This window comes from Charadrius vociferus, unplaced genomic scaffold (assembly GCF_000708025.1).
Source record: "Charadrius vociferus isolate BGI_N301 unplaced genomic scaffold, ASM70802v2 scaffold650, whole genome shotgun sequence".
Taxonomy (NCBI): Eukaryota; Metazoa; Chordata; class Aves; order Charadriiformes; family Charadriidae; genus Charadrius; species Charadrius vociferus.
This window is the reverse complement of record NW_009646736.1, coordinates 1,047,693-1,073,637: the sequence shown is the minus strand read 5'-3', so window position 1 is coordinate 1,073,637 and position 25,945 is coordinate 1,047,693. Positions and strand designations below refer to the sequence as shown.

At 41.2% G+C, this 25,945-nt stretch overlaps 1 protein-coding gene across 1 annotated transcript in view; it reads left to right on the top strand.

Annotated features, from left to right (window-relative positions):
• Positions 1 to 22,678, top strand: part of SPSB4 (splA/ryanodine receptor domain and SOCS box containing 4) — a 66,670-nt gene extending 43,992 nt beyond the window's left edge. The window contains exon 2 of the mRNA XM_009889632.1: positions 22,551 to 22,678. Within this exon, the coding sequence (XP_009887934.1) occupies positions 22,551 to 22,678 (128 nt within the window). The remainder of the gene's footprint in view (positions 1 to 22,550) is intronic.
• Positions 22,679 to 25,945: the final 3,267 nt, after the last annotated feature.

The window sequence follows — 25,945 nt, the reverse complement described above, 5'->3', positions numbered from 1 at the left end:
TTTGCAGCTGCAGGCGCTCGTGCACGGCGGATGGTGCCCGTGGTGGGGTTAGGGCACGGATCTGGCCGGGAAGAGGAGCCATCTCTGCGGGCAGCCGTGTCACCCGCCCCCCTCTGCCCTCGGCACAGCGCTCCTACCTCCGCTCCCATCAGCGTGCTTGGGTGCTGCGAACCAACACAAACACAACATGAAACCTCCTTTAAAGGCACATTTTGCATTGGTCCGTGATAATAACAGGTACATCTTACAGCAGGAGTAGATTTAAAAGAAAAAAAATATGTTGATTAAAAAGGTGTGTATTGTTAGGTTCCACTGTTCGTCAGCGACCTTTTCAAAACCAGTTTAATTTAAATGGACTTGGAACAGAACCCAACCACGAGTTTACTGCAGAAATGCAGAGGAACTTTTCTGTAAGTCAGACAATATTTCTCTTTAGACTATACCTGTATATTTGGTGTTTCATTTTCCAGTGCCTGTTTGAGTAATAAAAGAGGATAGAAAATAAAAATTTTTGTTTATCTCTTTTCCAGTTTACCCAATCTAATTATAGATGTTAGGGCTGACCCTTTGCTACTCTTTCTAATACTTGTTAGAAGGGAAAAACCTTAGAATGCTCTAAGATAAGGCTCAATAAGTTAATGAAATAGTCTATATTGCATTATTTACAGTAGCAAGATAGTAAACTCAAGGACCCAGGTGTTTGGGTTTGTTTGGTTAGTTGGTTTTGTTTCTTTTTTGTTGGGGGGGTGGGTGGGTTAGTTTGTTTGTTTATATGGCTTCTCTTTCTGTGCCAGAAGATTTAGTTGTTCTGGACTGAATGTTTTTAGCATCTTTCCCCCCCACACCCCTTCCTATTCTAACAGTATCAGATGATGAAACTCCCATCCACTGGCTCGGGAGGTTGTTCCACAACTCATTTCTGATACTCAGACCGGTTTTGTTTCCAAAGCTGTCTGATTTCCTGAGCAGTTGTTCTTCATGCTGAAAGCGCTGGTATTTGATTTTTGTCTGTCGTATCATCTCCTCATTACTGCTTTCATTTTAACAAGTTCTGTGGTGTGAGTTCTTTTAATCCCTCTTTCCAATCTAAATTTACTCAATCTTAAATCAGGCTTAAATGTTGAATTATTGCATACGAATGTTAGAAGTGTACTAGTGTAATCCGTTCATATAGCATATACTACAATTTAATGGTTCTGCACTAGGAAACTGGATTAGGGGTTTCATTTTACACTAAATTTGAGAAATTGAAGGCAGTTTTTTCTTCATACAAACTGGAAGGAGCTAGGGCTATGGCTGAGCTTTGCCTTTGACTCACGCTCCATAATTCACAGCTGAAAGACACTTTCTGTGTCCATCCCCTTGACATGTTTTGCTGCCTGTTTTCAGAACAAGCCATCTGTTATGGTCTCAGTATATTTCACAGTCACTTTTATTCAAATATGCTGAAAGAAGAGATTTTTTTCAGTCCCTCAATTCTGACTAAGTGGAATGAGTGATGTCTAGCTTCGCTTTTCAAGACTGAATAGTTTAATAATGGAATTAGGTTGGGCACATCCAACCTGGAGCGCTCCGATGTTGTTCCTGCCCACATGACCAGCCACTACGATTCTTTCCAGCTTGTCATGATAAAGCAAACTATGAAGACAGTATTCATCATATGAAAAGTTAATTTGACAGGAATTTTTACTGCAAAGTTAGCACTAAACATTTTACCAGCAGTACTCAGGCTAGCTCTTGGTGCTGGCAAGTGAGTAACCTCATCTCTGGGCTTATTTGCAGGAACTGCTGGCACTTAGGTGAGCCCTTTTAGAATCATAGACTGGTTAGAGTTGGAAGGGACCTTAAAGACCATCTAGTTCCACTCCCCTGCCATGGGCAGGGACACCTCCCACCAGCCCAGGTTGCTCAAAGCCCCATCCAGCCTGGCCTTGAACCCCTCCAGGGATGGGGCAGCCACAGCTGCTCGGGGCAACCTGGGCCAGTGTCTCACCACCCTCAGAGTGAAATTTTTTTTCCTAATATCTAATCTAAATTTCCCCTCTTTCAGTTTAAAACTGTTATCCTTCGTCCTATCACTACACTACCTGCTAAAGAGTCCCTCCCCATCTTTCCTGTAGCCCCCTTTAAGTACTGACAGGCTGCTATAAGGTCTCCCTGGAGCCTTCTCTTCTCCGGGCTGAACAACCCCAACTCTCTCAGCCTGTCTTCATACGAGAGGTTTCTTTTAGTCTACTTCAGGAGTGTGTTCCACAGGCAGTCTTTTTTTTTTTTTTTTAAATTTGGTGGTTGTGCTTCAAAGGCAGGGATGCTGACAGAGCAATGGAGCACTGTTGGTAAATAATTTAGGCCGTGGTTGCCACTGGCTTTTTGAATACTGTCTTCATAGTTTACCTTTTAAGAGCAGCGATTGAGTGTAAGTGAAGGTGAAGCTTTATTTTAGATTAGAGGGACTTGCAGTGAGTCAAAGTGTGGTGGTTTGTAGTTGCTGTTCCCAGGTTTCCTTCACGGCTCCGCAGCGGGATGGGCAGACAGGGCACGGGTGTTGCTGGAGGAGAGGGGAACGGCGTGTTCCCGAAGCCTGCGCCCTGGGATGTGCCCAAAGCCCTTGCTCGCTCCCACAGTGCAGAACAAGGTGGTTCCATGGTGTGCTCACTGTGGGCATGTCGTTTCTGTCTCTGTGTAACCCACGTGAACAGCCCACAGGATAAACATAGTAAACTCTGTAGCTCTTCATGAGACAATCAGATGCTACAGTTCATTTATCCAGTTTAGATATCATAGCATCTCTTCTGTTTTCTTGAAAATGAAGAAGTATTTGAGTCTTAGTCACTCATTTTTATTGGTAAAAAGAAAGAAGCAAGCATGGGATTTAATGCATTAAATGCCTCCCTCCCCGTTTCTCCCTGGTGGCACCGCTGGTTTCTTTTTGGAACTTCTTTCCGTTGTATTGTTTTTAACTGAGCAAACTTCACTTCATGCAGGAGGCACTGGAAGTGCTCATTGTGTTAAAATCTTTAGAGATTTCCCTCACTGTGTGAAAACTGCTGTAATGGAAGCCAGTCGGGCAGAAAGGTCACCTCTTTTTAATGACTTGCTTTTTACTTTCCTTTCTCAGTAATAGCAATAGGAGAACTTGAAAGTCTTTGGATATTGGTCTTTAATGTATGTGCTTTGGAAAGGAAATGTGGGGTTTTTTTTGAGTGAGGAAGGTGGATAATGGCGATGCATTGTCAAATGGACAGAGGTCTGCTCCGAGCAGTGCTTGTCTCCTGCCAGAATCTGTTATACTGCATTACTGTAGCACAGTGTGAATTTTCTGGAAAAAAAAAAAATAAATAAACAAACCCTCTAAAATTGAAAGTACAAGATTTCATTCATTCACTTGTGGCTTTGTGAAGTAAAAATTTTGTTTAAAAACAAAATCAGGGGTGTAAAGACCCATACATCTCTCATGTTGCCGTCTAACCATCTCTTCGCTGTTATAGTCGATGAGGAGAAGGAACCGCGCAGAGCCCCGCGGAGGCAGAGGGCGTTCGCCTCCTTGGCACGTGCCTGTTGGCTGGCCTATGCTGAACAGGTTGTCAATGCTAAAGGCAAATATCCATTTCCCTTTGGACTACAGCGGCTTCTCTGGTGTGTTTGTTAGGCGAAAGATCTGCCAAACTCCTTGCGTGGTTTCATGAGGGTGTTTGCTTCTGGAGAAGACTCTGGACCTATCCCTCTCAGTGGCGTTTGTTGTGGTACTATGTCCTTGTAGCCTTTCCTTCACACAGGGGGATTTCTCAGCTCTTCAGGCCTTATGCACATGCAATGTTTGGCAGGGTTGTCTGCCAGTTTGTACCATATCTCATGTCCAGCACATTCCAGCCGTGAGCCGTGGCAAGACAAACATTGCACTTAGCTCAGCCTCTTGAGCTGGATCTTTGCTGCTTCAGCAGTTGAAACAGAGGGCATAGACAGTAGCCTGCCTCTAAATGTTCCCTTACAAAATGCTTTTAAGACACAGCGAAGTCATGTAGCACTCCTCTAAATTCCAAAGCAGAAGGCCCCCCCAGAGACATGTCAGGTCTAAGTGCAACACGAATACGTCAGTTCAGAAATGGCTGGATGTTGCTGTGCAGCGTGATGAACACAGCTCCTCTCCGTACGTACGGGCAGTAGAGCTAACTGGGTTAGGGTAACCTAGGTGGTATGGCCGGCATCGCGTAGGAAATGTGTCAGAACAGCAATAAGTCCTCTGCGACTGCTGTGTTTTCATGTGTGCGGTGGTTTGGTATTCACAAAGCCTCCAGATTCCCCAAAACCATTGTGGTTCTTTTTACAGTGTTGAAATTATGATTTTTATAGTGTTTTGTAGGCCCTGGCTAACCAACCCTGACATGTGCGTTTACAGCAGATGCCTACAATCTTAAGGTGATGCAAGATGATAATTTCTTTCTCTGATGTTGTTTTTTGTAAGTTAGATCTATAGTTTTAAGTTGATGATGCTGTCATTTGTTCTCCCTACACGTGAGCAGTAGCTTCTCAGTCCTATTTCATTATACATCTAATATCCAAAGTTAGATACCTGAAAATTTGCTGAAGTGCAAATAAAACGATCGCTGGACCTGAGTGAACGTGGCATGCTCTGTCCCATGCCTTTCATGTTATTTTCCTAATTTCTGTCACCGCTTACAGGAAACTGAAATGCCACTCAGATGTGTAAATCATCCTTTAGTGGTAAAGAAAACCAGTCCATCGGTTGATGGCAGGTGAAAGCATTTACTGCTGGCCGGTACTTCTGTTTCTTTGTGCCTCTGCTGGTTTAGCAGCTCTGCTCCCAGGCTGACATCCTGTCAAAATGCTCAGCTTCTGTGGAAACTTCCATTAGTGATGCACTGTCTCAGTTGCACATCTTTCTACAACGTCTTTCTATAAATACTTTGAAAGCATTTTAATGCGTTATTCTTAACCTACAATGACCTTTCTGGAACAAAAGATGTGATTAGGAGACTGTGAATAAAGGAATGAATACTCACAGGCCAAAATCGGAGGATGGATGTGTAGGAGAAGCTCTTCCTGGGGAGAAAGTGTACCGGCTGTCTTGTACCACAGCTCCAGCATTTTGAAAAGTGGTTGTGGTTTTGTCAAACCAGGACAAAGGTACTGCTTGTTTTCTGACGGCAAGTCAGATGATCTTATATTCAAATTTAAAAAAAAAATAAATTTGCTGTTATTTGACAAGCCATTTTGGAGCTAAGTGAACTAATCTTTGCATAGCGTTTCGATGTGTCCCCCGAAGCTTTGTTCAACCCTTGTGATGTTTGTTCAGTTTCAGATATAGCAGTTTTCCATAATAAAAGCTAGTTACTATGGCTGTTAATGTGTGTAACATATAATTAATATAGAAATAGCAGTATATAATTTGCTTCTGCAGATAAACCAGGCTATTTTATTTTAAAAGAGTCTAGTGAAACTTGATGGTTTACCACTTAGGAACATAACTTAAACATTCGGAGTCCATGGTATTTCCCCAGAGTGATTTATAATACAACAAGAAATGGAAAGCTTAAGAAAAGGGAGGAGGGTTTGGATGGGAACACTTAAAATTTCTTGGCAGATGCTTATTGCTAGGGAAGCTTAGAGTTTTTTTCCCCTTTCCTTCTGGGAATGAGCGATTTCAAGGAGGAAATGGCTGATCTGGGTTCCTGAGAGTGCTTTCTAAAGGCAAGCTTAGAGAGCAGCCCCATTTACATCGCAGACCACATCCCTGTGAAAAATGTAGCACGTGCTCTTAACCTGCTGAGGTTGGCTGGTGCCTTTGGGAACAGAGCCACAGCTGTCTGACAAAGGCAGCTGGCACTGCTGGCTGAGCGGGCTCCCAGCACTGCAGAAAGCTCCTACTTGAGCGGTAATAAATAGACCTTTTCTGCTGGGGAGAATGGAGTCCCATAGGTGCAGAAGAAACTTATGTTCTTGTTTCTGAAAGCCAAGGTTAAAGACTTGCGTGAGATCTAAAGTATTCTGGCATTGCACAGACAGTACTATTCTGCTCTCATCAGATGAACTGCAGGTCTTTGAAGTGATACTTTAAATTCTGGCAAATGGTAGATGCAGAGGGGCATCGTAGTCGTTACGTTTTCAAAAAATACTGAATTTCTAGCATCATGAGTTGTTTATGGCACTTGAGTGAATCATCATTATTTGAATTTCTGATAACAGCTCTTACTTTTACCTTCTTTTGAGCAGAGCATCCCAAAGACCTGGTTTAATGCTGTGGTAGGGAGAGCTTTACTGAGGCTCTGCAGGATTAAGATCATACACTGCATTACGTCTGCAGAGTGCAACTTGCACAGGGCAAGAGGCATTTTTTAGGGATCCTGAAAAGAGTCAGAGGCTTCAGAGAACTGCTGGTTTGCTTACCTCTTGTATTCTGTGTCGTTCCTTCAACTTCTCTGCTTCGTGGGCTCTAGAAAACAAATATAACTAGTTTGGACATGAATACTGAAGTTTTAGTGATGGATTGGGAATTTACTATGGCTGTGTTTCATCTGTATGGCAATGGGTTTAGCTGTATAGTAGCAGTGAGTTTGTAGCCCTCATCATTGTAATTATTGTATATCTAATGTACCGTGTCGCTCAGGAGGCATGTTTTGGAAAAATAGGAAAGCCAAAGCGCAGCAGGTGTCAGCGTGGCTACCTTTCAACCAAAATTAAATTTGGCACTGCCCTCTAAGGATGTTCTATGTGGTGATTTTGCCTTCATTTTCTCTGAAGTTCAGCTTTGGGCTGGATAGGCAATGGAAAAGAAATGCCAAAACCCAGACCTTTGACTCTGAAATAGGTTTTCAGGAAGGAGACAGGCAGTAGTTTGGAAGAACAGCACTGGACTGTGGAAGTCTATTGAGAGCCTTCAGCACCTGAGGGTCACTCGGCGTTGGGAAATTATGGAAGACAGAAATGCATGTAGGCTTGCTTTAAAGTCCCTTTTCTCTAAATGTTTTGTTGCTGCTGACAAATCCCCTACTGTCCCCCTCCATTCCCCCTCTGGTGCATCTGTCCTAAGAGGAACAGCAAGTCCCAGGCTTGGTCCAAATTCCGGTGGAAAGTGTCATGGTTTAACTCTGGTAGCTAAGGAAAGAACTGCGTCACTGCTGCCAAGAGCATGGCAAAAAGTGGAACAAGGCAAATGTCCATGCAGATTAGTATCTTAGTGAGAACAATTGGAAATACCTTGCTATTATGAGGCAAAAAAAATATTTTTAAGAGTTAGGTGAATAGCTTTTAGGAACAGAATTTGCAGAGACAAAACTTCAGAGCAGGCCTTTAAAAGAGATATGGGAGTCACCAGAGGGTGGCAGTTGTATATGAAGACAACTTTGATGTGTTCTATGTTCTCATTTTGTGATGAACAGGCAACTCAACCTATTGAACTTTCTAGATCTGTGGGGTTTTTTAGTCCATGTGCTACTATTTGGGAACATGTTCTCATTTCAGGACTCTTTGGAAATGGTTTTCTATTAACAAAATTCTGTAACCAGGATGTTTTTGTAAGCTGCTTCCCAAAAGTGAGGGAGTCTTCATTCAGATTTTGTAAATAGCCTCAAAGGAAATTGGTTTTTGTGAGGCATCCATGTTTGAATGGGCCAAGCTGAATCTTTCATCAAAATTGGCCGAAGTCCATAAGGAAAAATGCACATAAAATTAATGGAGCTTTACGTGTTTGAAAGCAAGGATTCAGCCCTGCTGGGATGACTGAGCACAGAAGAGGAACAGATAATTTTGGCAAAACAGGCAAAACGTGGTGACCTTTTCTGTCAATGGTAATTGCCAAATCCATATGGATCATCCCAAGCGTGAATTTGACGAAATGAGAAGTGTTACGCACATTTGGCTTCTAAAAAATGTGATGCATCTAAGAAACGAGTAAATGAAACGTTTTTACGTTTATGTCTTCATATGGTGCTGGAAGTTTACAAACGCAGTGTGCCAAGTCCTAGTCCATATTGCAAATCCGAACGCTGCGGTCTGCTTTTGCTGCAGGGTGACTTTGACTTTTGATCTTCTGTGAGATCTTCAAGCACTGATACAAGTTGCTGTCTATGAAGTTTGCTTTTGCTCAAGCATATAAGTTCTTGTTCAAAGCTGTATGGGAGAGAGGTCCCAAAGTTTTGAACAATTGTCATCTGGCTTTGATGTTTTAAAGGGAAGAATGTCCTGGAAGGTCAGTTCTAATTGATGTTACGAAACAAGGGAAAGGCACTGATGAATAATATATAGTCCTGGTTGAGCCTTTGGAAGGTGTATCGATAAAGCAATTCATATGAAAACGCTGCCCTTTTTTACTAAGCTGGAAAGTTACCTTCGAGGCAGTGAAATGCATATTTCAGTTGGTACCAGGATCCGGAGTATACAAATCACAGCATTCTGGTTTTGCATCAGTAAATAAAATTAAAATATATATTATAAAAATATTTCGTTCAGAATATGAACTGTATGACATCAGCATACAAATATGTCATTAATAGCAGAGATTAAGTATAAGGCTTCTATTGAAAACAACACACTAAACTGTACCACAGAGAAAGGAAAGAAGCCTTTATTTTTCTTAGTCTTTTTCCTTTGTTCATTGACATTTTCCCACTGATCTTGCTGTAGTGCTTACCACTCCCAAGTTGCCTTTGTCTTTGTCAATTAGTAACATTTTTTCCCTAGTCTCCTGTCCTCCCAGTCTTCCCAGGCAGGGGGTGGGCAGGAGGGAGCGTGCCCTGCCTCCCTCCCTGCCTGCACTCCTGGGAATGTCTGCAAAGGAAAGGAGGAGGTGCAGGTGATGGAGGGCTCCAGTGTCCGCTCCATCACCAGCAACGTGGATGTACTGAATGAACAGCACACTCAAGAGCTGCACTTTTGAGTTCCCGGTGAAGTACTCTGGATGGTCACAGCGCCTCTCTCCTTGTTGTCTCTTGAGCTGGGAGATGCTTGGAAGGATAAAGAGAGTCCGTTTCTCATTGCTGTGATGCCCCGGGTCTTTGTGTCTCTGCTTTGGTATTGTTTGACTGCTTCTGCCTGACAACTCTGAAGGAAAGCACCTTCCTTGAGTTATTAATCCTGCTTTTTGAAGAAGTTTTTCTGGTTTTTGAAAGGGCAAGAAGGAGATACGAAACAAGCACTTGTGCTTTGGGAAATGGGATGCATCAGTGGGTCAGGTTACCCTAAATTCTTAAGTTTTCTTGCCCCTAGCACTTGGCTACAGGCTTCTTTGGGGTTGCGGATTTGATTCTATGTATGGTTGAATAAGATTTAAAACAAGTCTTGATGTCTCCTCCTGGACAGGGGAGTAAAAGCGTAACCAAAGTAAACAACTAACTAATGTGATGGGTTTAGAGGATGGGTTAAATTGAATGCTCCCTAGGAAGTCTGGGCTGGGTGGCTGTTCCCACCGCTACGGGGGATGATTCTGGAAAGCTGTGTGTGGCTTTTTACTCAGTCATTGTTTACATGATTAACTTAATAAGTTAAGAAATATCCACGACATCAAAATGGCATGGGCATATTCTTATGCCCAAGGGATCAGTGTTGATCTCAAAACTACGAGTACTTTGAAAAAAAATAAAAATATCCGTTTCATCTTACAGGCAGATTGACATCAGAAATTACTTGGCAACAGGGTTAAAGCGAAATATCTATGGACCGGGGACCCCATTAGCAGTATTTACCCTGGCAAAATTCCCTTTGGCTGGTGGAGTGAAGAAGGCTGAGTCAACAGGGAGCAGAAGGAATTTGGTGGGAAGCATTCTTTTGTGCTGTGTGTAATTCTGAATGTGCTTTTAATATTTTGGGGGGTTGTACTTTGGATTAAGTACTGAGTTAAAGAATTTGTTTTGATAATTTAGCATTTCATCTGTTGCACCAGCGTCACCTAGATCTTAGATTTAAAAAAAGAAAAATGTGCTGTGGCTGATGTTTACAGACCCTCAGGTAGAAGAGCTTTTCATTTTTAAGCCCCAGTTCAGTGAGTGACACTGTTTACTGTGGAAGTAGGAGCATGGAATAAAGGGAAGGAGACAGCTGATAAGAGGTGAAAATAAGACATACTTAAATGGTTTAATGGGTCAGAAGATTTGGTTGAAAAGAAAGCAGTCATAGTGGAGTTTTACATATAAATAAAAATAATATATATGTTTATACATGCCACACAAGCATGAAATGGGATTGATATTTGTCTCTCAACTTTCTTCTTTTTCTTTTGGTAATCACATTAAGAAAAAGATAAAAATTAGTGTTCAAAATACGAGGCTGATAGTAAAGGAGTCTGTCTAGGATCTATTAAAACATAATGGAAATTTAGCATCAAAGTTAATTAATTAATTAAAATAAAAAATAACAGCTCGTAGCTTCATCTCTTGTCTATTTCCCTTTGTTTAAATCTAAAATCAAGTAGTAATAGCTATTTTGTGTTACTAAACTCCATGGTGTGTTACTGCCACTAAAATAAATAAGTAAAATATGTGCGTAAGAAGGAGAGGGTATTCATCCTCATATTCATACCTTTTTATGTTCTTGTCCATGTGTATGTATGTGTTTCACATATATACGTGTGTATATACACACACACGTAGTGAGCTGAGTGCCTCAGGCTACTACCTGAATCTCTTCAGGTATCTGAAAAAACAAACACATAGAAATTGCTATAAGGATTTTAGTACATATTCTATTTCTTTCATTCTAGCTTTTTATTTGAAATCAGCTGTGTTAGTGGGTTGATGGTATTCCCTTTCCTACAGAAACAAGGCGTGCAAGTACATTAGAGCGGAGTGAATTGCTCAGCTTTGCTTCATTGTTCCCAGATGCAATTTTTTAATTGCCAGCCTTACAGATTGACTTTGGTGTCTGAAAATCTAGCTAAATCTTTGTTCATAATAGCTTTTCTGCAGGCCAAACGATGCTTTCATTTACACCTGTGCAACTGCATTAGCCAGCTGGCAGCTGGGGGCGGAGGGAGCTAGAAAAGGCTGGTTGTGGACAAAGTCTATTTGATAATGAATTGATAAGAAGCAATAAATCCAGACCCTTCGTGGTGTTTTATAGTTCCTTCCAGAGCGCAGCCACGCTGCTTGATGGTTCAGCTGTGCTTGGGTTTCTCCTCATCTTGTTTGACATCAGTGACGTCCTGTGCAGACGGTGGTCATAAAACCGTGAGTGGATAACACAAAGCATGAGGACAGAAGGACAAAGCGTGGAGCTGGGAGGTGTGAGGAGGAGGAGAGAGCTGACATAAAATCCCCGCAATTGCTTCTTTCTGTCCTCCTCATTGTGTCTGAATTCATTGGAACAGCAAGCAAGAGCCATGAGGGGAAGAGTCTTTGTGTGTAGTTTGAGAGGTCCAGAGAAGTTGTGTTAGCTGGATCTGGTGGAGGAGGACAGGGAGGAAGCCATGGCTGGTATGCTGCTGCTGGTCTAGTTCTCCATATATTTTAAGCAGTGTTGTGAGGAGTAGGATGATGGATGGAGACTGGCAGCAGGTTCCACCACAACTGCCACCTCCCCTTTCAGCCATTCAGGCCAGACAAGACACCTCAGGGAGGGCTCCTGCTCTCCTTGTATCCGGTAGGAGCAAGAACAGGAAGTTTTGCCCAGTGATGCTGCCCTGGAGGTGAAGAAATTCAGTGTGAGCAAAATTCAAATTAGCTATCAGATTCTAGTGATCCCATGTGAAATTCCAGATTTTTTTGTTTGTGAGTTTTAATGTTTGTTGTCATGTTGGATCCCCCCACATGCCCAGGAACAAGAAAAGGCCCTTTAATGATAATCCACTCTCCGTCACCCACCTACCCCCTCACCTCTCCCCTCCCATCGGTGGGTTTCATGCTGGTGCTTCAGAGGCCTGAGGTGTGGTAACACAGCACGTACAGTGGGTGTAGGAATGCATAGTATGGAAATCATCTTTCCACACTGCTTCTCCCAAAATGCCCAGGCTGTTTGTAGGACAGCATGCCAGTAGTGCTGGTTGTAGGCAGCGGCACAGCAGTGTGAAATTACAGACAGAGCTTTGCCAAGGTTGAAAAAAGGTAACAGGAGCTTGTGATGAGAAGAGCTGAGCAATGGTGAGTAAAGGCAGCCCTGTGTGCTCTACCTGTGATATGAGACTGCATTTGTGTTCGAAATGAATGCTTCAGAAGCATCTTCAGAGAGCATCAGCTGTGTTTGCATACCAGGAAAGATGTGGAATCTTAAATTCAGTATGAAAATAATTCACATCAACTCCAGCACCCATTTTCTGCTGATAAAGATTATGGTACTTAAGAAAAAAAATCACTTTCAAGAAATAGAAAATATAAATGGTACTAAACTAATGGGATCAAATTCATTATATTGACCCTAATTGCAGCTTCATTGCTCCAGATTTATGCCAGTGTAATTCTATTAATATCAAAACTAGAGTACCAAAGTGATGAGTCAGGTCTGTTGTTTGCGGATCTCCCCTAGAGATTATTAGCTTGTATACAATTGCATTAAAAATTAAATGACACGCTGCTGCCGTTTTTTCGCTTGGTTTGAGGAAATCTGCATGTGTTGGAGCCTCCGGGTAATTTAAATTGAAGCAGTTGAGAAGATGTCGTGTACCAATGATATGAGGAATGTAGTCAAATATTTATTGTCTTAAAATTTAAGCAGGAGAGTCATCAGTTCTGTTGCCCTGTCAATATGGGGAAGCTTTGAAGAAAGCTGCAATGTGGTGCAATGTGATGCAGAAGATGCTTTGAATCAATTTATTTGCTAACTACAGTGAGTAACTTTAGTATAATACTAAACACCCATACAGAAAACTACTGTGATAGGTTCCAGCTGAGAATATATGAGTTGTAAGCAATGGAAGTCTTGAATGAGCATGTGTTATTTCAGTATGGTAGTATTGAGAAGTTCTCGTGAGGCTCCAGCATGCTGGGCAGAGTACAAGGAAAGATGTCAGGGTGTCCTTTATTGTTCTGCACAATGAATGTCTCTTACAAAATACAACAGGTAGATAAAATAGGATAGTGGGAGAAGGGCAGATGGGGCAGTCGGGCAACCACGTACCCACCTGGTTCAGCATGTAGTTCCAACATTTTGGCTTTTTGTGTGCATCTCTTCCATTCATTCATTCTTTTTTTCTCTCTCTCTCAAGTGTGCTTGACTAGCTCAACCCAAAATAAAAAATGTGCTTAAGAAGAGCTGTGAAACTTACAATTTTGAACTTTAGACTATTTTAATCAGCACAATTAGGTTTCCCATCAAGAAATCTCGACATCTGCTGTAATACTATTAAGGCAGAAATGTGCCAAGGAATTGAGGGATAGGAAAAGATTCACCTGAAATATCTGCCTGACCGCCCCCCACCCCCAGCCCCCAACAATGAAGACTTGTTCACAGCCATAAAGGTTGTTACAGGTGTGTGCTTGTGCACGGGTGTTTGATTTGCCCGTTTCTGAAGCACATTTCATGGAGAGATAAAAGGCAAGAAATTGTTTCCTCATATTTCAGTCGTCGTGTTGCCTATCAGTTGCAGTGTGTGCTCTCCTGTTCCAATAGTTGTCTGCAGTGGTTCATCTCTGAAACCTGAACTTTCCTTCAACTTTCTCAGTTATTACTTTGCCTATAAATCTGTCCATAACCCCTGAACAGCATTGTCTTTGAACTCCAGCGCATCTACTCAGTGAAATTCTCATCCAAGCTTTAATCTTCTCTCACCTTGGTATATTTTATCTTCCCTCTTTATGGCCTGGCACACAAGCTGAATTTAATGGTGATAAATGTGTTTCTAAGAGTAAAAGCTATAAAGTATACATTAGAGATTAATCTAAGACAAATCCTCATTCCCAACATGTTAAACTTGGGGAAGTTTGAGCTGGGATGAACTAAGGAGCCAACGGTTGTAGCTTAAGCTCGTCTGTAATGCCAAACACTTCATGTTTGCTGGTTTTGAAGAGCGTTTATTTATGTTAGGTGTCTTTTCTACTGCAGAACGTTTAGATCATCACTGAAGTAACTGTCTCAATTTACCTTCCTACTGTGTTCAAGAACAAAGTGAAGAGTTGTTGTGTGTAAGCATTTGAGGGGAGGAGAAGAACAAACAAATCAAGGCCAGAAAGCAAATCTTTCCAGCTTATCCTTCCTATCTGCGTTTTCCCGATGCGCACTGGGGATGAAACCGTACCTGCGCTTCCTCTTTTAGGAGGGAAGTGGCTGCCACTCTCACTGGCGCTCTGGCAGCGTGCAAATCTAGCAAGCTGGAACAAACACAGCTTATTACAGGCCTTTGCCCCTTTTGAAAAAAGCTGCTCCTTTGCTGGTAAAATTCATTATTCTCTGGCTCTGTTTTGTGGCTTCTGAATTATGTAGAGCAGTACAATTTAGTAACCTCTGGATTGAAGAAATAGTGTGTTAAAATGTTTTCAAATGTGAATCATACCTGTGTCTTTTTTTGTTGTTGTTACTGGCAATTGAATTATTATAACGCATTTGTACATTTAAATTAGCTGTTGGAATTTGGAAAATGGAGGGTTTTGGGAAAGTTTCCACAGTGAAGTTTGCTTGTAGCTTTGGCCTGGGCCAGACTTTGTATTGCTCTGTTCTACATATTAAATGTGTTTGATCTAGAGCCTTTTTTAGGTGGATCATAAACCCACCTGGTGGGTAAGAACTGTAGAGTACATTGAGCTTCTCAGAAGAGGGTTTCTACAGATATATATGTATAGGACTCTATATATACAGCACTCTACATATATTCCTACAAATGTACACAGACAGATTAATTTTCTAGGAGGAACACTCCTATAACCAATATGATTCAAACAACATGTTTAGGCATATGCTTAAGTCTACTAAATTGAAATCTTTAAGAACAAATTTTAAGCCTGCGTCAAATTCATTGGATTTAGGCACGTGCTGTGGTGTTTATGAGTCGGGACCGGTTGTCTGTCTTGTGTCTTTTTCATAGGAGATTGCAAACACTGAATACAAAAAAGAAATTGCGAGGAGGTACATACTTGTGCTCAAGTGAGAGATTCTTTATCCAGCCGCTAACAGGAGGCCACCAGCTTTTGGGATTGGTTTTGGTTTGTTTTCATTCTGTTCTGCTTTTCAACTCTTTTCCTTCTCAAGAAAGTACAGCTGGGGAAGCATTAACTGAAAACAAACGATGCTGCAGAATATCTGCTTGTTCATTGCTGCTTTTTCAGCTTAATTCTGCTAAATAATGCCTGATTGAAGTTTCAAACTCTGCTTAACTGCATTTAACACTTAAAAGCCAAAGGTATCTGTAAAACAATCCCCCCTGCCCAGCACAAGACATGCGGAGGAGGAGGAGGGAGGTTTACCCCCGAGTCCTTCCCTCTTTTCAAGCTTTCTTGCCTTCCTTTCTCCCTGCAAGGTATTTAGTCTCAAGCACCACATTTTTGTGGGACGTGGGTTAGCGCAGATATAAGGGGGTGTTTGTGTTATTTTTGTGTTTTTACTTCCCCACCCTCTCTGCTAAAAGCAAGGTGCTGCTGTGGAACTACGTAAGGCTTTATTTGTCCTCGTAGACAACTGCTGGAGACAGAGGCTGTTTATCAGCCTTGATGGATAACAAAAAGCCTCACCATCTGCCACCCGGCGCGCTTTTGAAGAAGCGAGCGCGATGGTTTCCAGCTGTGTGCGCAGGAGCTGCGTGGGTGGGAGGGTGATGGCGGAGGGGCTGATGGAGGGTGTGCGTGTGCTCTGCCCGTGGTGAGAGCATCCGGGGCTACCGGGGAGCATGGGGCTGCATGGCACGCGACTTTAGCCGTGCCAGCGGAAGTTTGGTAGCAGTCTGGCAGAGCCACGTGCTGTCAGATAGATAAACATGGGCTTTAGGGGAAAATGGCAGTGCTCCTGACAAACCAGGGTGTTCCCTCTTGAATTGCCGAATTTGTGAGAGCCGTGATTCCTCTGGATCACCTAAGCTGTAATTAAGATGTGATGGTCTAAGGTGCTTCATTTGCTGGATCGGGCTGCAGAGCTTAAAGACATCTGTGGGAAAAATAGATAAGTGATTTCTTTTATCCTGTTATGCTTTGACGGAATTTTCATTGCTGTTAGGAGATTTATTAGCATTTTTTATGACTGGTCATAGCCTGTGTTCTTTAATATATTATTTGCAATTTCCTTTCTTGAGGTTGTGCCATTTAAGGAACATGACTCAAATTTTCCATCAGTTGCATCAGGGAAGCCATAAATATGTCACAGGGGGTATATTTATATAGCGTATTATGTGGGGGAAAGAATTTGGCCCGTACTGTGTAAAATTAAAACAATAATTAAGCTTTGGCAGAAAGGTTGGAAGGAAAACTCCTGGCTTATATATATTTGTTTATTGTATGTGATAATTAAATGGTAGTTACAAATTTCTGTATACTCTAAATCACCCTAATGGAAACACTTAAGCTATGTTACCCCTTAGCAGGTGTTTTAATACCTGGAGGAAGGGAGAAAGTTCAAGAAAAAGAATTTTAAAAAGCGTACTGCAGTCTGCAGTATGGTGGGCACTCAGGTGCCTGGATGGGGGACGGAGGCTCGTCCATGGGAACAGGCAGGCATCAGGCAGCAGAGCGGTGGCAAGCCGTGGAGAGAGCTTTCTCGTCCCGTCTGGTTTATGGCAGGCCCGCCAGAACAGGGGCAGCTTAAGAATGTCATCCCATGTCTGTTTTGGATCCCCTCTCCGTGACAAAGGGTTAATCTTTTGGGGACATCATCCTTCTAAAGGTGGTGATGATGATTGTTGATCTTGGCGAAGTATGAAAAGCAGTGCAGGGCAGGAACCTGAGTGATGCTGACTTACTGGTGGCAAAGAGGGGAGGGCAGAAAGGGGCACTGGGCAATAGCCAGCAAGTCCGTAACCTATATAGAAAACCTAATGCCCAATTAGGATATGAACAGAGGCATCATGCGCTTTTGTACTTTCCAAGACTCCTCTCTGTGCGCCAGACGTGTTATTTTTGCAAGAGGATACTTTCTCTCCCATTCTCAAGGCGGTGCTGCCTCACCTCTCTCCTCTGCCGGACGATGGGTGATGCTGCGGCAGGAAAGGTTGTGTCGCCGTTGCCTCATTAATGAGCTGGCTTTTCCTCCATGGCACTGTGGTTAACACAGCAAAGTTAGGGCTGGGGAGACGTCATCCGCTTATTTAATGATGTGCGATTGCATCTCTGTCTCCTAACACTGTGTTTTTTCTTTTTTTTTTTTTTTTTTCTTTAACACTGACTTTAAAGCTGGCTTACAGCAGTTGGAAACAGTAACATGAATCACTGAATATAAGTGCTTTTTAATGAGTTTAAAGTGAAAAATATCAAAATAGAGGATAATTTGGCATCTTATGTAGACCTATAAAATAACTAAAAAAAAATTCTTAATATTCGATGGTGATGATTCTTACAAACATTTCCTTTGTTTGTCAGCCAGCATTACTTTTGCTTTGATTGTGGTATTCCTCCCCACCCTCCCACCACCCCCCCCAACTCTGATTTTATAAAATGAGGTAAAAATACGTTCTTCATAGATTAATGAAAGCCACGAAAATTATGTGCTGTTAGAGCTTTAAAAATGTCTTTTAAAAATGAGTATTTGGCAAATAAGTGTTGCGTCCTGAAAGCTGCTCTTTTGTACGAGCCTTATGTAACATTGCAGTTAATAACGTTTAGTGTTATTGGATGCTAAATGACTATAGTATCTCAACTATAAAAGCCTGTTTACAAAGATGAGGCAGTCTTGTTGGAGTGCCAGATTGTTAAATAACTACAGGTTGCCAAAACTAAATGAACTTTCAGCGGGTAATGATGTGCAAATTGCTATCGCAGATGCATATTTATTGGAGAAATGCTCACAAGCACATAGTTGTTTCTAGTTAAAAACGGTTCTTTGCCTTTGTCCTTAAACCGTCAGTGATACCATTAGGACGAATATATCTAGATATATAAACAGCTATTTTGTGTTATTGGTAGCTAAATAGCTACTAAATAGCTGTTTTTATTTAGTTAGTTTAATGTATTTAATTTATTGAATAGCTATTTAAGCTATTTTTAAGCCATTAGCTAATATTTTAAATAGCTATTTAAGCTATTTCGTGCACCACTTGGTGAAACGCAGCTCTGCGTGAGAAGAGCGGCTGTTGTGCCGTACCCCCAGCTCCCAGGTGTCGGTGTCCGTGTAACTGCGGCGTAGGGAACGGAGGGTTTGCGACAGAGTACCCTGTACCGTCACGCATGGTGGGTCTGGTGCAGATACGCATCTGAGGAGGAGTGGAAGCAAAGGTCTGGTTTTTGGCTGATTTTTTTTTTTTTTTTTTTTTTTAATGGACCTTCTTGTGAACTACTGGTACAAAATTGGGAGACGCAGGAATTAAACTCCACATAAATTGAGCAGTATTATTTTTTTCACTGTTTCCCCCCCGCCCCCCTCTTGAAAAATAGTTTTCAGTAATGTGACAGTTCTGAGGAGCTACCTTTGGGTGAAGAGGTTTCATAGTAAACTTTAAATGAGAAGATGATTCCTTGAAGTACATTCAGGAAGGTGAGGGGAGTTGGCGCGAGGCTCAGCGCGTGTGTTACCCAACAAGCTGTAGCTGCACTTTTCCCTTGGAGTGCTGCTGGAGCCTGAGAGGAAGCGCTGGGTTTCCTGTGCAGAGCTTGCTCCCTTGCCCTGGAGTGTCTCGCTTGGAATTTCTTAGCCTGGTTGGGAATTTAATACAAAGAGCCATTCTTGTGAATCATGTTTTCTTTACAATTTTGCATTCCAGCTCAGCAATTCGTTCCTCCTTTTTCTAATGGCAAGAACATTACTGGATTTCACATAACTTCGGCAAAATATCTCGTTTATGTTCTTCTGGGAGGGCTTGAATGCTCCGGTTCCATTCCGTTGTGGGTTATTCTAAAAATACTAGGTATACAAAGTAGTGAGATGTTCTGACAATCAGTTAATACCCCTTAAATATTTACCTTTGAAAAACTTTCAAGTTAATGTTGTGAAAGACGTTTTCAGTAGCCAAACTTACAGCAGCTGACCATGTGGCTTCAGAGTATTCATCTTCCCATCTCCTGCATTATTAGAATATTCTATTCTCAGCATTATTTGTATGATCTCAAATGGAAATAGCGTTTTGGAAATGCTGTTTTGAACAACTGAATGTGCTGTTGAGTGTTTTGCATACATCAGGTCTGTGTGTGTGTTTCAGGCAGGGTGCATAGCAGGTTATACTCAGGATGGTCGAACTTTTCCTTTCCTTTCCTTTCCTTTCTGAAAGGACCAGGTACTTGTAGTACTTTTATTTCTGACTGAAGTTCCCTGAAACCCGAAGCACTTCTGGTGTTTGCATGTGTGTGAAAGAGACAGTTCAGCCATTAGGGCAGATGATGAGCAACCTCTTTGCAGCAGTCCGTTTCCCCGCTGGCATGCCATGCTGTGCTAACATCATCCCAATGCCCTCTCCCCAAGCTCCAGCGCAGGAAATGCCTCGCATCTGGTGCAACTGGTGAATCATTGGAGCAGCAACGGGGGCACGGCAGAGCGTGGGCACCCAGTGTGAACATCAGACATTGGCGGCCAGGCGCTGCGCCAGATATTGGCACCTGATCTCTGAAATTACCAGTTGCTTCTGTCTGGCCTGGAGGGCAGCAGCACTCCGGCGTGCTTTTGCTGTGCCAAGTCCCAAGGAGGGGAACCTGCCGGGGCACATGGTGGCACCGGTCAGGTAGGGCCTGGTGTGCTGGAGAAGGGTGCACGGCTGAGTCTGTCTTCTCAGCTTCAGGGCAGGGATGCAGCCAGGTGCCAGAGTTAAGGAGCAATCCCGGCTGCCGGAGGGCACGGGATCAAAGGTCTGCACAATCTTTATGCAAGCTTTCTTCTGCCTCTTCCCCATAGTAATACGAATGCCTCCCCCTAGAACTCGCAGGGTTTTCAGAACCGAACTTGTGCTTCTTCAAACCTAAACTTTTTTCCAAATGATCCTCCTTTGTAAAATATATAGTAAAAATGTGAGCTGTGATGGATGGGAGAGTGCTTGCATTAAGGTACAGACCAAATGTTTAATAATGGTTCTGTTGAGGTTAGGCTGCCTGAAAATTGTCGGTCTTTAATTTTAAACAGTTTTACATTTATTCCATAACCTATTTTGAAAACTAAGATCTTTTCCACGATTTAGTTTTTGATAACTTAGGGCTGTACACAGCTGTAAAAAGGTTTTACTTAAAATGCCATTATTACAATTTTTCCTCGCGTTCTTACAGCCGGCACCCCAGAAAAAATAACCTTTATTTAGTGTTGTTGGGCAAACCTGTTCTAATTTTGTTGTAGGTTTGAACTGCTGTTGGATGGGAAGGAGAATAAAAAGAATACAGTTAAATTTTCCAGTTTCAAAACCACATTTAGTATGTGTAATTTAGCAGCTGTTGTAAACACTTGGGGGCATTTTCTTTAGCATTTGAAAATTCCCTGTAGAAGTGAGATGGAAGACATTCATTTAGCATTTCAAGCTTGAAAAATATTTTAACCTGTCCTTAAATTGTGTTCTGAAGTTTAGGACTAACTCTGTGCCTGGCTGCGCAGATGGCTACCATGGTTTTACATATTCTTTTGTCTAGGGAAAAAAAGAGACCACGCGGTCAGTTAATGGCTTTAAACACTCTTTGCCTTTATTTTACATCTTCTTAATGGGACCTTGGAGATTCTGGGAAGATACTCAGAAAATTGTTGTTTATGGTGTAAGACTTGTAAGATGTGTTGTATTCTGTGTCCTGGAACTCATGAGATATTTTTGCTCCTACTTATTTGCCCTGGTTAATGAATTTTACAGCTTCATCCCATAAGTTTTAACATTCATGATTCTGGTACATAAAAAGAAAAACTAACATCACTGATGTATAGAAAATGTTACTTTATTATTGGAATATGAGGGCTCTTGTTTTTTTAATCTTTTAATAGCCAAAACTACAGATTAAGTGGATTTTTAAGGAGAAGGAGACTCCATATCCAAGTTACTGAAGTGGTTATAAAGTTAAATAAGCTTTTTAGTCTTTCAGCATACAACAGAATGCTTTCTAAGCTTTTTCCCTGGCCACTTTTGGGAAACTGTGGACTATACAAATCAAATGTGATGCTGGGATAAATGATGGAAAATCCATTAAGTCAGTGGTGCGTCACCAGAGCAGACAATTATAGCATATAAAACCAATCCTTGAGTCAGATATTTTGTGCTTTGTAATGTGTTTTTTTCAAGTAGGCTTTAAAATAATATCAGCTGAAGGATTGGTAGTTTAACATAGTTTGTGTAAATCTACATGTGGCACATAAAAGAACTCTTGATAAAACCACTAAGTGCGGTACAATGTTGAACACTTGTAAGTAATCTGTCAAGTTTATAAAAGGTTATCGCTATAATATAGGCACATGACACTTTTTTTTTTTTCTCCATTTGAAAGTACTAGTAAGGTTTTAAAGGCTACTACTGTTTTATCTCGTAAAGAGGAAGAGTTTCCTGTAGTCTCTTAAGCTCTTACCCTTTTAAACCAACGCAACCAAATCCATCTGGTTAAAGTTGTTCTTGAAGATAGCTGTAACTGGTTAAAGACTTTACAGCTTTATTCCAGTTCCTACTGCAAAAAGATTTCCATTGCAAAATCTGCAGTCACAGAGGTCATTTGTGCTACTATTAGATGGAAATTCTATGATGTTCCCGCAATTTTGTGTGAGTCTTACAGGCCAGGATGGGTTATAGAGGTGAGATGGTTTGAGATGCTGCAGATCACTGTTTGGGTCTCTAATCTTAAGCGCTATCACCCAGGCATTTCTGACAATTCCTGAAGTCATTTCTGTTAAATTAAACTAAGGGCATCTACGGATGTTGTTTGCATATTTTGGGGGTGTTTGTGTATATATGTATGAGAACCCACACCCGGCCTTCTAGTCAGCTGAACCCTCCTCCCCTAATTCATTCATGGAGGAAAAGGTCAAATTCCCTCTCGATTTTTGAGGGTGTTTTGTTTCTAGGTAGTTCATTGGAAGCAAAAAAAAAAAGAAAGGCTAACAGAGTGCTGCAGGAAAAGCAGTGTTTACGTTTGGTTACCCTTAAGTACCATCTCCAGTTCCTAAGATGCAGAAGGAACTGGTATGTAAAGGTCAGAAGTTGCCAGTTTAATTCATGTTAACATGACATGACAAATGTTGCGTTATAAACAGTGTACAAGCTCTTCGTTGTGTTAGAAATCTCGTTAGAAGTAATAACTCCTTATGCTGCAACTCAGTAAACCTGAAGAGTGCTTTTGGGTCATTATATTAAACTTTACAGATAAGGAAGCTCAGCCTGAAACTTTAAAGTCACTTATATTATGGGTGAAATATGTAGAATCTGTCTTTGCTTCTCTTGATTATCTTAATTGCGTCATGGTTGTCAGTTTCTTCACAATACCATTGCAGTCTTTATGACTGTTAAATACAATACAGAATCTATGTTAATAAATAAAACATCGTCTGTAAATGGAGATGGTGAAAAATTAACTCTTTATTTTCTTCTATTTTTTCAGCGGAACCCCTGCCTTTAATGGACTTGTGCCGAAGATCAATTCGTTTTGCTCTTGGCAGAGACCGCCTGCATGACATAGAAATTCTACCTTTGCCTCTGTCTCTGAAAAATTATTTACAGTACCAATAAGACATCTAGAACCCTCTGGCCTCACATTGGACTACATCAATGCAAATGGCAGAAAATTGTTTACAGCAAAATATAAATCTTCGTGATGGACACTTAAGCGTTATTTAATTTTTAATATATATTTTTTTTCTGAACCGGTGAAAGCAGATCACTGTGGGGGACTACTAAAGAATGTGAAAACATTGATTTGATCGAGATTTGTGTATTTGTTGCCTGTTGTGTTTACAGTCCTGAAGGCCATTATTCTCATCTCTCCTACATTGGTTTATCTTTGTTGCCTCTAGTAAATGCCAATAGAAAATCTGAACTGCAAGATCCAGTCATGCAGGTCAGAGCATTCTTCAATAATGTGATTTTTTTTTTTTTTTAAATTTCTTTTTCTCTCTTCTACACCTCACCCCAATAGATAAAAATAAATTAGTGCAGGAAAAATCTTGACAGTAACTTTTGAAAAATATTTAAAACTTGCCTTTGGTATCCAGAATCGTTGAGAGCTTTGAGTGTTCAGCACTCAACATAATCAGGCCTATAATCTCTAAAAGTTCTAACATTTAAAAAAGAAGGTTATTGTCTAGACGAAGAGTACATGACTTAAAAACATGGGAGTAAAAAAAAACTGGTGTATGTGTCAGAAAGATCAATTTCTGGACATGTTAACAGTAAGATGCAGTCCATTGTTTTCAAGACCAAATCTAGTCCCTCCAAAGTTCTGCAGTTTATAAAAAAAATATTCACTATCCCAAGAATTTAGAATATTTGTATTTTAGAAAGCTTGTCACTTTTTTATTTGAACAAATTTATAATTTTTATGTGGTATGAACTCTAAGTACTTGGTTCTCTTTTTAATGTATGTGTGGTTATAATGTTTATTTATCTGTTTAGAGTCTGTGGAGTTCTCATTTAACTGTTTCCCATCTTGGGGTGACTGATTTTGTTTTTCCTCCAACTCCACCTGAAATGTATTAATTTTTCAGGCTCGTCCCATTTTTTAAGATGCTGCTTTCTATTTGCATTTCTTACATGTTTCAAGTTATCTGCCTGTTCAGTTATCTAGTTTTTAAACTGGAAGTTGTTGTTATGGCAGGATGTCAAATGTTTAGACTGAGCTGCCTTCAGCATATTTTAATGTGAATTTACTGATGAATGAGGAGAAAATTTCTAATAAAGTCTACTGTCCAAAATAAAACTCGTGTCTCCTTGGATGAAGTGTTAAGTAAAATAGCACTGTGTACGGAGCTGAAGTTCAGTTCCTCCTGCAGCTTTGCAAATGTTCCTGTTCAGCACTTCTTGGGAATTGCTGCTCTGGGTTCATGTGTGAGAGACATCACAGGCAATGTCATGTCCTGCTCCCAAGTTATCCCATTCACTCTGAATATAGCTGTGCTCTTGCTTTTAACAGAATTTTGGCCGGACTCCTCTAAACAAAACTTCAGTTTTGTGTGAAACTGCACTTTGAGACTCCGTGCTTTTGAGGTAGGTTGAAGTTTGACTGCTGTGCAGTGATGATACAGGCAAAACCACTGAACCGTAGATGGTTGCCCTTCTCTCAGTCACCCCAAGGAATAAAATTACAGTTTCGGTCAGAAAAGAGAAACATGACATAAACGAGATACAACAACACGAGCAAGAGTGGAAGCAACAAGGGTGAGGTAAAATAGGGATGTCAAAAATAAAATAACAAGGATTTGCTTCTCTGGGTTTAACTGTGTAAGTTCATGCTTCCTCAGCATCGACTTACTTTTGGAATTGCTTTCATTTAAGGCAAGAGGTACGTACTGTATTCCTTACCTTAGTCTTGCAAAAGGGAAGAAATTAGAGCTGTGATCTGTATTTCTTACTTTTCCCGCTTGCTTTGTTTAATTTAAACCTTTTTTCTCAATAGGTATGCAAGAAGGAGGAGATATAAAGGTATAGTAACTCACCCAAAAGGAAAAATATAGCTCTGTCAAGTGATCTTTTATAAGCAAGCTGTTCAGGAGTGGCACAGTAAACCTGGTAGACCTTATTTTTCCACCACTGAAGTCCATGTTAGGTAAGCATTTCCTAAAATCAGCGTTTTACTGTGTGTAACTAGGTGTCATGTTCCTTTGAATAACTGCTGTGACACAACTCTGAAGTGTTGTCTTCTCTTTCTTTAACTTGACCCAGGCTGACAGCTTTTTAATGTGACAGTAAAGTGGGAACGGATATGAGACAAATTAATGGTGCCTCTGTATGTTAATTAACCTAATTATTTTACAGTTGGATTGGAATTTCAGTTGGTGCCCCTTCTGTGATGATTCCTCTGAACCAAACATCCTTATTTTAACTTTCTAACATTTAGGTGTCTTCCAGGAGTGATAGTTTTACAGGAATGATAGTTTTATTCTTTTACTGTTCCCTAATTGCATGTTGTGATTCTGTGGATGGTAGATACAACCCTTCATGTGGGATTAGGGCCCTGTTTTCAGGGATCAAGGCCTTTTTGATATAATTTTCTTGGTCCACAGAAGTCTTGTAAGGAGGATGTACCATGGAGAATATTAATAATACTTCAGTGTTCCTGCTAACCATCCCTCTGCAAAAAGATTCTCTTCCAAGAGGGCTAATGGGGAAACCAGAGTGCCCATCTGTATTGCTAAGGAGTCAAGCATTGTAGCTGAGCAAATAGTCCGAGTACCTCCTCACAAAATGTACCAAAAAAGGTCTCCTCTCTGTTGCTGAACTCCAGCCTGGGGGTGTGTTCCTTACATCGATTCTCACGGCTCACTTTACTGGAATTGCAAACATTGTTTACTGTATGCTTCAGGAGTGAATTGAGCAATAATTTATAAGGTGGTGATGCATTGGCTTTTGCCCAAAACAGAGGTCAAACACTAAGTTATGATCATTCTTCAACCAATGCAGTTGGAACTTCTCAGTCTCTCCATCCTGGAAGCCTAAAGGCAGCAAGATACCTACCCAGAAGTCCACTCCCAGGCATATCTAACAGAGAGGATGCCTGCTTACTACAAAGCTGTACTACTACATGATTTGCAGTAAGATCTCTCTTGCATCTGTATTTATAAATTCTAGCCGCTTTTGGCTTTCATCACACGAGGAAACATAGACAATAGTTGTGATAGTTTTCAGCTTTTGTGTCCCTCTGTCTGAGCAAAAGGAGTAGAGCTTTTCTAGGCATGATCTGGAAACATTCCCATGGCTGGTAAACTACGGCTAACAGAAGCTCTTTAAAGCAAAACACTTGAGTCTTTATTGTAGTATTTAAAGGAAAAGGGCACATGCCTG